The sequence below is a fragment of the Macadamia integrifolia genome, unplaced genomic scaffold (assembly GCF_013358625.1).
Source record: "Macadamia integrifolia cultivar HAES 741 unplaced genomic scaffold, SCU_Mint_v3 scaffold2031, whole genome shotgun sequence".
NCBI lineage: Eukaryota > Viridiplantae > Streptophyta > Magnoliopsida > Proteales > Proteaceae > Macadamia > Macadamia integrifolia.
In genome coordinates, this window is record NW_024868471.1 from 520 (window position 1) to 15,185 (window position 14,666).

Here is a 14,666-nt window from a genome sequence, read left to right on the forward strand (position 1 = left end):
ACATACATCACACTTAAGTTGTTCCAAACCACAATGTTTTAACTAAATTAGGAAGCATGCTACGTAAAATATGAAAAGAATGATGTCCCAGACAACGATGCCACTAGTCCATCAGAACGGAGAGTATGAGCTGCCACAGGAGGCGGCACAGTCAGTGGAGATCCAAGGAGTAGAACCCACCACGGACCTGACCATACCCAATCGTTGCACCCGTCATCAGATCCTAAAAAAGGCAGTGGTTAAAAAAAGTGAACAGAACAATTCAATTCCTTAGTTAAATGATAGATGGAAACAAGGTTACCGCATAATTTTGGGACATGCAACACATATGGAATAGAAATTGTAGAGGTACAGGAAACAAAACCTTTACTAGAAATGGGGGACAAGGAACCATCAACCACACGTACCTTATCCCGAGTAGAATAAGGAATATAAATATGGAAAACCTCAGAGCTACTTGTCATGTGATCGGTAGCACCCGAATCAAGTAACCATAAGGGAGAATGAGAGGAAGAAACAAGGAAACTACCTGTTTGAGCAAGGTTGGACACAGGAGAAGGAGTAGGAGAAGTGCCTAACTGTGTCATTAGTCACTTGAGGACAACCACTTGATCCAGAGAGAACGGTGCAATAGTGGAGGCACTGTCAACAGACTCAGATAGATGGGCCTGGGGCCTTGTTTTCCAATTTTGCTATTACACCCACCCTTGGGACGACCATGGAGCTTCCAACATGTTTCCCTGGTATGGCGAGGGCAACCACAATAATCACACCGAACAATTTCCCGAGGAGGGGTAGAACCCTTAGACGGGGTTTCAACAATCAGAGTAGCCAATAGTGCAGATCGAATAGGAACTGTAGAGGGTAGCGTAACAAAGCGACGATGATCCTCAGATAGAACCAAGTTATATGCCTTGAGAAGAGTCAAAAAAGTCTCGTGACCCAGAATCTATACCCTGATCTGATCATATACAAGATTAAGACCTGTCAGAAAATCATACACCTATTCCATGTCACGCTCCTTCTGAAGTGTACCAGCATCAGTAGGATAGGCCATAGGGACTGGGTGATAGAAATCCAGCTGTTGCCTTACGTTGCATAAGGTGGAATAATAAGCTGAGAGAGACAACCCTTTTTGAGTGATGGAACGAACGGTATGATGAATCCCGTATACTTGAGCATAGTTCCCCCCTTGAGAATAAGTTTGCTTTACTGCATCCTAGAGATACTTAGCAGAGTTAAATAGGACAAAGCTTGGGCTGATAGCAGGCTCCATAGAGTTTATCACCAGCAGGAGCCGAAGGGTCAAGTAAAGATCCAAAAATAGACCATAACCAGCAGTTGAACAGAAGTTGCATGGCATAAAACCTTACTCAAATTTCAAAATACTTGTAGAGGACAGCATATAAGAGAAATCCAATATCACCACATCGAGTACTTCGACCATCATGAGATTCTAGTCGAGTATGGTGACGATAGTAGTCTTCAATTGATAGAAGAAAACCCCAAACTTTGAAGAGAATCCAACAGTGGATGGCGAATAATAGATCTGTTCAAGATTAGAAACTTTAGATACTAAAAATTAGGATCCACATATCTCTCAATCAGCCAATCTGATATGGACCGAGTTCTGGTCGAATAGCACGTCCATGGCAGAGATGATCTTCATAAAATTTGGCATTAGTCCAAAGAAATGATTGCAAGAAACAACTGATACTCAACAAAGCAGAAAAACCAAAAAATATGGTATCATAGTCTATAATCTTGCAGGAAAAACTGATAGAAAACAGAACCCAATCACCTCCAGAATAGTCCACCAGAGCTGCGGATCAATTATTAGACAATACTTCTTCCACACACAAAACAAATCTCCTTTTTGGTATCAATAGAAGGCATCAAACCAGAAAAGCAGCAGAAACTGCTGCATACTTCCATGATCAATAGACTCACAGACCAGCGTTAATAGGTTAGACCAGTCACTAGCTATAATGCTTAGATAGGTTGATTGAATCCTCTGGGGAGGGATTTTTTATAGAGAGAGAGAGTTGAGTTGAGGGTAGCCTCTTGCTTCACCAATTTATCAAAGTCGGAGGAAGATCTCTCATCTGATGACCCATGGACAATTACTATGAGCCCCCCACAAACTTATTTACAAAATCCTCTTGCGGTACCCAATATACTGCATTAACCTCAACAGACTTCCTTTCCCCTAGCATTTTATTATGTGCAAAGTAAAAATTTTTACCACTCAGCTGATGTTGCCTTAATTATTAACCTGGTACAAGTTCCAGTTCCACAGGGTTTGGGAAGTGGTGGATTGGAAGGGTGCAAATATGTATAATTCTACTCTGCCTAGAATATACAAGCTGTGATACTGAATTATAGTGAAGGTCTTTGCTTCACTCACCATGATGGATAACAGATCCCTTAATTTTAATGTGTGAAATCCCGCTAAATCTATATGGTTGTGGTGGAACCCTTAATATATATATATATATTAAGAAGAGTTTACTGAAAAGCTCTGTTCAAGCATTTTGCATCTGGGAAAATAGTGACGCTATATTGTATTTACTATTATGTAATGGGATGTTGTTATTAGTCTGTTTGTTCCCTACTTGACTTTATTTTGAGTTTCTGTCTCTACTTAAATTTTTAAGCTTTAATGAGTATTCCTATTTTTTTGTTTTTTGTTTTTAATATTTTATTACTTCATGTCATCCAAGGTGCTATTTTCTCTTTATAAAGTGATGTAAAAATTACACCTTCATTTATGGCTGATGCTAAAACCTTGTTGTTATTTATTTCAACAGTCGAACTTTCTTGTCCATCATTGGTGGAGTTATTGCCGGAATTTTGGGATTCACTGGCTTGACGGGCTTTGTCTTTTATTTCCTCATCATGGCGATTACTTCTATTGGACTTGCAGCCAAGGCAAAGTTCTCCATTCATGCTTATTTTGATTCTTGGAATCGAATTGTACTTGACGGCTTTTTGGGTGGGCTACTGGTATATTTTCCATACTGTTATAATTCTTTTTCTTTATTGCTGTTCTTATTTTATTGCAGAAAAAATTCTTTAGTTTCATATTTTGACTCATTTATGCATCCATCTATTATGCATTGTAAATAACCGATGACTTATCCATTGTTTATGTTACTTTATCAGTTTGGATTCACTCTGTTTGCTCTGTTGATATTCTTTCATGCATGATTTGGAAGTCATTTGGAATTTTCACATACTATTATTTGTTTATTTATTTTTAAATATAAATGGTAAAATCTTTGAAAACCAAGTGAACAGAATGAAAATTACTTGGTTTGTTAATAAGAAAAGTGGAAATAAAGCTTTTTCTCCTGTTCTATCGTTGCTGGATCATCTGGTTTTTTGCTGAACTGCCTGATGTTGTAGAACAAGAGCAAAATGTTCAAAGACAAGATTTCATTAACAATGTGGTAAATTCTGCAAGAATTATGGTTCTTCAGAAGCTCAGCGTAAATTAACCAGAAACACCTTCAAATATGAATTATCCAAAATTAGACCTGTTGGTAATTTATAGCCCTCGGGGAACTCTTTGGGCTTATTTGAGTAGTAGAACACCAATGAGTCCGTAGAAGGCTTTGAGTTATCTTAAGATGTTGAGACCAATTAAGTTTTCTTCCACTGGAGGGTAGTTTCAGTCCACCTCTCCAAAACTGGGGCCATCCCTAATGATATACTAAGTTGTAGTGATGGTTCCAACATCCAGATTGCATATGGATGCAGGCAATAAAGGTTGGCCAGAAAAAAAGGTGACGTGGATAACTTTTAATTTTGTCCCCGATGGTAACACAGAAGTTATATTTTTGTTTGTACTGTCTACATGAGCTAAGAGATAGAAATAAGAAGTACCAAGGTTAGAGATGAGGGAAGAAGATGGAAGAGAGGAAAGAAGAAGCAGAGAAGATGAGAGAAAGAGAAGATACGGTGGGAGCAAAATCGTGAATGAGCACTTGCTCATCTCACCCATATTAGATTCAAATATTAGTTTAGGGAATTACACATTCCTCCCTTAGGGAGGTGAAAGAGAAATAAGGAAAATAAGAGAAATTACATATAAGGACAACTTAACATAAAGCAGTTCCTAATGTACCCCTAATACACATATTCTAACTGTAAGCTGTATCATATTGTCAGTTTTATACAGTATATATTCATTTCCCAAATTAAACTCAGAATCATATCCAGAAGAGTGCTGTAGACCAACCAATCAACATTAAATCTACCAGCCTATGCATATGTTAAAAACTGTATAAGTCTTTATTATATGATCAAGTTCTATAGGACTGTCGTAAGACGAACTATGTTGTATGGGCGGATGTTGGGCAGTCAAGAAGTGTAGCACGAATAAGTTGAGTTTAGCAAAGATGTGGATGTTGAGATGGATGTGCGACAAAACTAGGAGAGATAGAGTGAGGAATGACAGGGTCAGAGCTGAGTTGGAAGTGGCCTCGATTCAGGACGCCTAAAATGACCATTGATGAGTTGGTAAAGAAAGACATGCAGAAGCTAGGTCTTGACCCTAGGGTAACATCAAATAGAGCTATTTGGAGGGCAAATATCAATGTTACCAGCCGCATTTAGGTGGGATGGCGCAGAGGTGTTAACGTTACCTTGTTTCTTTTTTTCTTTATCTTTTCTCCTTTTCCCTCTTCTTTCTTTTATCTTCTTCTTTGATAGATCCATGTATTTCCCTGCATCAACAAGGGAAGGGCCACAATCCTCTCTTAGATTATGATTCTGCTCAATAGGAGAACTTGCTGTTTTACATCCCAACATTCCTGTTTCCTTCAACAGATCTAGAACAAATTTTCTCTAGCGTAGTGGCATACAATGATTCCCTTCTTAGATCTTGACACTGCAATACCCAAGAAATATTTCAAGTGTTCTAGATCCTTGATCTCAAACTGTTTATCCAAATAAGCTTTGAGCCTAGTTATCTCCTCATCATCATCTCCAGTTACCCCAATATCATCAACATACACAATCAGTGTTGTGATGGTGCCATTACCTCTCCGGGTAAATAATCTGTGGTTCTTCTCAAGAGCCATCATTTCCTCTGACATTGCTTGTTTCCACTTAGGATCTGACATGGCCTCAGTAATAGTTTTGGGAATGGAAGCAGAAGAAAGAGCTGTTGTAAAAGCAACACCTATAGGAGATAGAGCATCATAGGAAACAAATTGGGCTATAGGATTAGTACAAGCTCTCTTACCCTTACTAACAGCAATAGGGAGATCTATCTCCAAATGAGGAGAGGAGATGTTACCTGACTGAGGAAGAGGAAGCTCAGGATGTGGATTCAATGAGGACTCTTGGCAAATCTTCTTTGTCCTTCTTGTGCGCACAATAACAGGTGCCTTCTCTATACAAGGTTCATCCACAGTAACAACATCATCCACCTCTTTATGTTTACTAATATCAAAGAAAAAAGAGTAAGAGGCAATGGGGTAAGAAATGGAATGGCATCAGCAGCCTTTTCACCTTCGTTTCCATTCTCCCCCTAAAGATGATGCTGATGAGGTGTAAGGGATAGACTCAAGAAAGGTGACATCTTTGGAAAAAAATCGCATGCGAGATGAAGGGTGATAACACTTGTAGCCTTTGGTGGTGGAAGAATACCTAAGGAAGAGGCATTTTAGAGCCTTGGGATCAAGTTTGGTGTGGGAGGATTTGTTAACATGCACATAACAAATACAACCAAACACCTTGGGAGGAAGAGGGAAAGCAAAATACTAAGGAGATAAGAGTGCAATTGGGTTTTGAGACCCAAAAATTTTGGTAGGCATGCGATTGATGAGGAAAACCGCAACAAGAGCGGCTTCAGACCAAAAGTTTTAGAATTATGCATACCAAATAAAAGACTTCTACCAACTTCTAACAAATGATGATTTTTCCGCTCAGCTACACCATTCTGTTGGGGTGTATCAACACAAGCAAGCTGGTGGATAATACCATTGTCAGTAAAAAAGTCTTGTAAACCACCATACATGTACTCCTCCCTTTATCAGACCGGACAATTTTGATCCTGGTTTCAAACTGGGTATGGACCATTTGATAGAAGTCTTTGAAGACATTATAAACATCACTCTTATGCTTCATAAGAATGGTCCAAGTACAACGAGAAACATCATCTACAAAAGAAACAGAATAGCGATGGCCAAACAAGGAGGTAGTGGGACAAGGTCCCAAAACATCAGTATGCAAAATATGAAAAGGAACAATAGATCTATTACCATGATAAGGATAAGATGAACGACAATATTTAGCAAAAGTACATGATTCACAATGAAATACATGAGTAGAAGAAAATTATGTAAACAAATGAGGTAATTGTTTCCTCATAACAACAAAAGATGGATGTCCCAAACGTTGATGCCAAAGCATCACAGAGTCTATAGAGCTAGCATCACTACGGCCACATGCATAGGAATGTGGTGTAGGCAAGAAAGGTAACAGCGGCTCAAGACGGTATAGGCCGCCCTCCTCACGTCCATTGCCAATAATCCTTTTCATCCCCAAATCCTGAAAAAGGCAATGAGAAGGAAAAAATGTGATACAACAATTCAGGGCTTTAATTAAAATGCCCACAGACAATAGGTTCAAGGTAAGGTTAGGGACATGAAGAACAGAAGCAAGTGAAATGGCAGAGGTATTGGGAGTACTGCCTTTACCAGATATAGAGGAGAAAGTACCATCAGCTACTCAGACCTTATCCTTACCAGAGCAAACGGAGTAGGAGTCATAGTAATGGGAGGCACCAGAGTCGATGACCCATGACGGGGTTGTGGAAGGTGCAGAGGTGGTGATATGCACAGTAGAAGCTGATGCATCCTGTGAGGTAGACGGGCTATCAAGCTGAGACATGAACCGACAAAGTACTTCAATATCATCCCTAGAGAAGGAGCTAGTATCTGTCTGTGCGGGGCCTTTAGTATCAGGCTTTGTCATAGTAGCATGGGCTATAGCCCCTCCTCTGCGGCCACCACGTGTGCTAGTAGATCCACCATGTGTACTAGGACAGCCATGAAGGACCCAACACCTATCTCGAGCGTGGCCAGGTTTCCCATAATGATCACACTGTTGTCTATCCCTGTCATCTCCACGAGAGGGCCCTTAACCTCGGCCGCCTCTACACTAGTCTTTGTGAGTAGTGGAGGAAAGAGCAGAATGCTCAAGTGAAGGTGTAGAATCTGTGGCACCTCTCCTGGTTTCCTCACTCAGGAGGTAGCTACACACCTTATTAAGTATAGGTAGGGGTGACAAGCCCAAAATCTGTGTCTAGATCTGCTCATATTCTGAATTCAGCCCACCTAGAAGTATCAGAACACGCTCTTTTTCAAGAGATTTATAGACCTTGGCTTCATCATCAGGATTGGTCAAATGAAGATCTCGGTAATGGTCATACTACTCCCAGTCTTATAACAGTGATATAGTAGTCAGAAATGGACTTAGTCCCTTGCTTCATGGAGAGTGCCTGCTGAAGAAGCTAGTATACCTTCACAGAGTCACCTACCCTGTCATAGGTCCTAGAGACACTATCCCAAATTTCCTTGGCAGTTTCCTTCTGTATAAATCTCCTACCTATCTCAGGTTTCATTGAGAAAAGTAGCCAAGTCATGATAGTGGAGTTTGCAGTTTCCCATTTGATGCAGTTGCACGATGGACTTAGGAAAGAAATATCTTTTGATTTGATTTTCTATTGTTTTAGAATTAATTTCTTTTTAAATTAGCTAGCTTCTAATTTTAGAATAGTTTCCTTTCAAGTAGTTTCCATTAATTGTTTGATTTTTTTCCCTTTATATTGGACATGTAAACAATGGAGAAGTTTTAGTTTTAGATTTTGAAGAATAGAAATTTGATTAAGAGTTTTTGGTTTTGAAACCATGGCTGCCGATTCCCCTTTCTTCTTTCTCTGAAATTTTCCCATCTCTTCTCTTCCATTCTTTAATTCCCCTTTATTTCTTCTCCTTCTTTTTTTAAATTTCTGGTTTTTCTTCCCTTACCCTGTTTTGGGCGACAGTACCATATCTGAAAGGAGGCATCACTGCAGTTTTGTCTCCAATCGATTGACCCCAAGACTTGGATCGAAGGTTGCCTGTGTCTAGGCGACTCACCCTCTTTGAACTCAGGCCATCTCGATTCTTCTATGGTGAGACATCAGGTCTACAACTGGGCTGCAGAAGAAGGAACCGCCAGCTTCTAACTCAAGGCTTCTTACATCCTTTCAGCCTGCTTACCTGACCAGCTACCATATGGGTTTGGAAGAGCTCCCTCTTGAAACCCTATGCTTGAAATCTCATGCCTAACGGAGAAGATTTGAAGGTGTTCTCTCCTCTTTTGTTCCCTGGTTCTTCCGCCTTTACTGATATCATCGTGTGAATTGGGTCGAGTTGAAGATGACTGGCTGCCGCTGGTCTTGAGTTCCATTGTGGCCTAAGGTTGAAGAAGACCTCATAAATTAGGTTTTATATCCTTAATCAAATTCCAGATTTACCCCTTATCTTCTCATTTAACTTATTTTACTTCTTAGTTCCAATTCTACCCCTTCCCATCTTGGACGTTGCCTTCCCTTTGAGATTTTTCTTATGTTAAGAGTTACCCCAATTTCCAATACTGCCCCTCTCTTGTTCCATTATCTTCTATAGCCCCTATCTTTATTTCTAATTCCAGAATACCCCTCCCTCATCACATATTATTCTTTGTTTGCCATTTGCTAGCTTGGTGACTTATAATTACAATTCTGCCACTCTTTATTAGAAACACCAAATTAATTCCAGAACTGAGTTTTCTTTGGGATTAATTCCAGATCTGTCCTCATTCAGCTATTTCACTCAAAAAGGGGTTTTTTAAGTTGTGCCTTAAATTACATTACTGCCATTGGTTTGTTTAAATTGAATTATTTGTTAATTGTAGGCCCATAAGCGATCCGATTTCAATCTCTTGGAACTCGGATCCGCATCACCATTTCTGGTACCATAGTTTTTAAGGCGATGCCTTACTAGCGCCTTGGCGCTGATGCGGTTTAGAGATGGTAAGGCAGTGCTCCACCTTACGTGAAGTGGCGTCTTATGGGGGGTTTTTTTTTTAAACACATTTTAAAATTACTTGTTGAAGATTCTAAATATAGATTTTTTATTGGTAGGTGTATGATTTTATTAACACTTGAGATATATGGGATCAACTTTACTCCACAAAAAATAATCAAAACAAACAAAACAAAAACACGATTCATAAACAGGGTTTGGATTTTGTCAAGGGTTTAAGAAAGGGCTTTGAGAATGAATCAAGGAACAAGGAAGAACCACTTATTTAGGCGACCATTTTGCTCTGACAACGGTGAGCTTCATTCTTCATTGACAGGAGTAGAAATATAGTGGATGATCTTAGGGCTTAGGCACTCATTTTGGCATCATAAAGGTAAGTATAATAAATACTTGTATTTTTTATGTCTTCTTTTCTTTATTTTTATAATTTTGCTTCATAATTATGTATTTATATTATATGTTAATATGTTATGATGACTGATGATTGTTGAAGATGAACTTAGTTTATTCACTTTATTGATTTGTTTTCTTGATGAATATCTTCCATTGGTATGAATATGAACCTTTAATATTTGCTTAACATATGAGTAATAAGATTCAACTAGGATTTGAGCCAAATAGATTGGTTTTATAAAAAAATTACACAGGAACGCTTTAGTCAATAAGGCGACGCTTTATGCCCGCCTTATCGCTAAGGTGACGCTTTATGCCCCCTTATCGCTAAGGTGCTCCAAAAGACCCTCAAACGCCTCCGTCGCCTTACCGTCTTAAAAACTATGTCTGGTACCCAAGGTCTATGACAGCGAGAGCCTTGATAGCCCCAGTAATATATCCTAGCTTCCCTTTACTCTGCAAAGATAGCTTCACAGAATGTGACCAATTTAAGTAGTTGGTACTATCCAACTTCACAAGGGAAATCTGGGTGTTAGGATTGTCAAAGACAATCGAACTGGGGTTGGTACTACTCGACCCACCCGATGTAGCTTCTAAAGGTTCCGTGAGATTAGACATAATGTAAGGATGCCCCTAAACAACACTCCAAGGGGGAATCCAAAGCAAGGGGGAACACCAGCCCCAAAAAAGCCTTCTTCTCGGAACTCAAAAAAAAAGAAAAAGGAAAAAAAAAAGCAGCTAGTAAACCATAGAGACTTGAGGCAAAGCCAATAAAAAACCACTTATGAAGCTTCATCCAACAGCCACATACAAGCATCATAGGAGAGAGAACATTTAGCAAACACAACCAAAACACAGTCTACCATACATTTCAGACCATATAACCTGAAAAAACAGAACCTGGCGATACCTGGTAGTAAATAGAAAATGGGGTAGAACTCCAACAACACACAAAATCAGGGAGCGAGGCCTAGGGAGTCAAATATAGACCACTGGGCGATTCTTTGGAGCTATTCCACTCTCCCAACCCAGCATGGATGAGAGAGAAAAAAGAGATCGAACTAGGCAGGGGTGGTAATACTATGATGGGCTTCTCCTCTTTGTGTGAGCTCCAATTTGTGTTTGTAGCCTTCAAATCTCCCTCCAAGTGTCTTCAACTTGTTTTCACAACTCCATTAGGCTTTCTTGTATACTTTTTTACATAGTATAGCCTCGAATGGACCCATCTTTCTTTTAGGGTTCTAAGAGAGACTTAAAGAATGGAACAAGAAAAGATTAGTCGACTCTCAAACCTTTGTACAGCTCTGATACCAAGTTAGAAATAAGATGTACCAAGGTTAGAGATGAAGGAAGAAGATGGAAGAGAGGAAGGAAGAAGAAGGAGAGAAGATGAGAGAAAGAGAAGATACGGTGGGAGCAAAATCGTGAATAAGCACTTGCTCATCTAACCTATATTAGATTCAAATATTAGTTTAGGGAATTACATATTCCTCCCTTAGGGAGGTGAAAGAGAAATAAGGGAAATAAGAGAAATTACATATAAGGAAAACTTAACATAAGGCAGTTCTTTTGCCTCTGCTTGGTCATAGAGGTAGGGAGGACAAATGTGTCTGGCTCCCCTCCCCCACGGGAACCTTTTCTTCTGCCTCTGCTTGGTCTTGGTCCTTCATGCGTTCCTCTTCCCCGACAGTCCTTTGGCACAAGGTCGTCTGGTACAAAAACAACATCCCTCGTCATAGCTTCACCCTATGGCGATGTCTGACCAATTGCCTTCCGACCCAATCTTTTCTCATTCACTGTCATATTCCAATCAACCTTGCTTGTTGCCTCTGTCCTCATGACAATGAAGATATCCCCCATCTCTTCTTCTCTTGCCCCTTTTCTTCCCACATATGGAAAACTGTCCTGCCCAAATGTTGGTGGCCCAGAAGACTCATTTTCCCTTTTGATAGGGAATGGAACTGGATTGATATGACGTTTTCTGGCTCCACCATTTGCGATTATGTTGGCAAGCTTACTTTTTGTGCCACCATCAGCCACCTTTGAATGGAGCACGACATCCGTAGATGGACCCCCAAATCCCGTTCCCCGGATAAGATTTGGAAAGCTATCTACTTTGAAGTTAAGTCCAAAGCCTTTTCTCTCCAGTTTTGGCCTGTAAAATTCTCCTCCAGGAATTCCCATATCATTAATGCTTGGAACCTTCAAGTGGATCTTATCCATCCCCCTTCAGATCTAGCCGGATTTGGCTCTCTTTCCCACCCCTATGGTTGTTGGCTTTTGTTGGTGATTCCTCTTTTGTTTTGCTTTTGCTTTAGCTTTAGCTTGGTCTTTTGCCTCGCTCTTTTGTTGGCTATGGCCTCCCCCCCTCCCCCCCCCCTTTTTCTCCCCCCTTGTATGGTCCCTCTTCTTTGGTAATAAATTAGTCATCCAAAAAAAAAAAAAAAAAAATAAGGCAGTTCCTAATGTACCCCTAATACACATATTCTAACACTAAGCTGTATCATATTGTCAATTATATACAATATATATTCATTTCCCAAATTGAACTCAGAATCATCTCCAGAAGAGTGCTGTAGACCAACCAATCAACATTAAATCTACCAGCCATCATATGTTAAAAACTGTATGTCTTTATTATATGATCAAGTTCTATAGGACTGTCGTAAGACTAACTATGTTGTATGGGGCGGATGTTGGGCAGTCGAGAAGTGTAGCATGAATAAGTTGAGTGTAGCAAAGATGCGGATGTTGAGATGGATGTGCGACAAAACTAGGAGAGATAGAGTGAGGAATGACAGGGTAAGAGCTGAGTTGGAAGTGGCCTCAATTCAGGATGCCTAAAATGACCATTGATGAGTTGGTAAGGAAAGACATGCAGAACTAGGTCTTGACCCTAGGGTAACATCAAACAGAGCTGTTTGGAGGGCAAATATCGATGTTGCCAGCCGCATTTAGGTGGGATGGCCCATAGGTGTTAACATTACCTTGTTTCTTTTTTTGTTTTTCTTTATCTTTTCCCCTTTTCCCTCTTCTTTCTTTTATCTTCTTCTTTGATGGATCCATGTTGCCGACTCCATTCTGTTGGGAAAATGCTGAGTTGTTGTTGCTGCTGTTGTTATATGCTATTGAGTATCGAGTAGTTACCAGCCTATCATTACCAGTTTACTGACCCCAGATAACAGTCTCTTCTGCTCAAAGACCCACCTTTCCTCCACCGTGAGGGCCATTTGCCGAGGATTTATGCATTGTTAGCAAATTGAATCTTTGCCATGGGTGAACCGGTGAAATACTTGTTTACCTTACCAGCCCAAATACCTCAAGGAAATAGCCAGCATAAATTCTGAGATAATCTGCAAGTTGTTGTATGCTATTGAGTATTGAGTAGTTACCAGCCTACCATTACCAGCTTACTGACCCCAGATAACAGTCCCTTCCGCTCAAAGACCCACCTTTCCTCCACCTTGAGGGGCCATTTGCCAATGATTTATGCATTGTTATCAAACTAAATCTTTGCCATGGGTGAACCGGTGAAATACTTGTTTACCTTGCCAGCCCAAATACCTCAAGGAAATAGCCGGCATACATCCTCAAGGAAATAGCCAGCATACATCCTGAGATAATCTGCAATATAAGGTAAGTGATTTACCTTTCTTTTCCAATTGTGTGTGTTAAAAACATACTTGCAAGATGTAAACCTCTGTTCAGGTGATCGAAGGGTGAAGATTTTATCGAGCACAAGTAGCCAAGCGAAAGCTCCAACTCTTTATGGATTTTTTTCCACGGCGGAATTTTTCATACATCTTTGTTGTAAGACCTTCAGTTGCATAATCCTGCCCTCAAGTGTGGAAGTCATGGTTTCTTCTCTATGACTGCAATACCAATGCCTAGTTCTGACGGCTTAGTTGGTCTGTACAAGTTTTACACCTGTCTCAAGTGAATTGATAGATGAATTCAAACCTATAAAGATATTCTTGGTTTTATTACTTATAGTTTAGAAGAGTTTAATTGTTTAATTATTGAATGTCATGTCATTGATAGGACCGATTTTTGAATTACAGTTACTTCATGAAATGGACATTAATATGCAGTTAATTCTCTCTTTCTTCCCCCCTATCCATGTGGAGTTTTGTATTGTAATATTTTCTTTCCACTTTCATATGTGCATCATATGTTGTCACGCACATTCATTGGATTTTTGCTTGAACTAGTTTGATTTCTGAAATCCTTCATGTAATATTTTAAAAATTAATGATATTTTTCTGAAATCTTTTCAGATTTTTCTCCACTGCTTTGACTTTGTGCTGACGTTGTCTCTATTTGTTTTGCAGTCATTCGTATTGTTCTGGACGTATCCTTTGTATAGTTTGAGACATTTCTCAACCACATTAACAAAGAACTGCTTAACGGCTTATCATGAAATAAAAATAGGGAAAAAGTTTCCCACAATGCCAGTGGACGATCTCTCACATGGATTTTTTTTTTTTTTTATTGTTTTCTCTCTTATCCTGACCATTTGGACCCATGTGAATGATACCATTCTCCCCGCCGCCATTGGTGTGGCACGGAGATTCATCCCACACTGGCATTGTGGGGAACCCTCTGTCCGAACACTAATATAATAACCTTGCATATGTTTGAGCAAATATTTACTCCTTTAAGTGAACATGTTAAACCAGACCAACCTCAGCTTTTTGGAATAGGAGGTAAAAATATTTGAGATCAATGACAAAATATTCTACATCCTCCCTTAGTCCACCTGTTGGTGGTGGACAATCATGTTAATCCTTTGGGAACATAGTTCTAATGGGCATATGTGGGTTGCCTCGAAAAGCAGTGGAGTTGATTTCATAGTGCAATACAAAAATTTGACCGGGTTAAATCTAAGATTCAATACTAGGTTATAGCTCTATTTAACTGGTGGAAATATTTAAATCTCTTTGTTCTTGTTTCAGTCATTTTTTTTTTTTTCTTTTTCTGTTTTTCAAGTTTATCCTTGACGCAACTAGATTTGCATATGACATCGTGCATATATTCTGAGGGAGTGACTGCGAAAGAGAGCTACTCAGTGCTGTGAAGGAGAATAACCCTGCTTTCTGAAATGCTTCTGTAATACATCAGGGTTGAGGATTCTAAAGAATTTTTTTTTTTGTTGGCTTCTCTCATTTCCTTACTCCTTTTTTGTTGGGG

At 39.6% G+C, this 14,666-nt stretch overlaps 1 protein-coding gene across 1 annotated transcript; it reads left to right on the top strand.

Annotated features, from left to right (window-relative positions):
- Positions 1–2,784: 2,784 nt before the first annotated feature.
- On the top strand, positions 2,785–14,641 carry LOC122065481 (ER membrane protein complex subunit 6-like; the record flags this gene model as incomplete). Its single annotated transcript, XM_042629289.1, has 3 exons — positions 2,785–3,006; positions 13,808–13,827; positions 14,486–14,641. Coding segments are annotated over 3 exons (273 nt in total), but the record flags the coding sequence as incomplete, so codon positions are not given.
- Between the last annotated feature and the right edge of the window lie 25 nt (positions 14,642–14,666).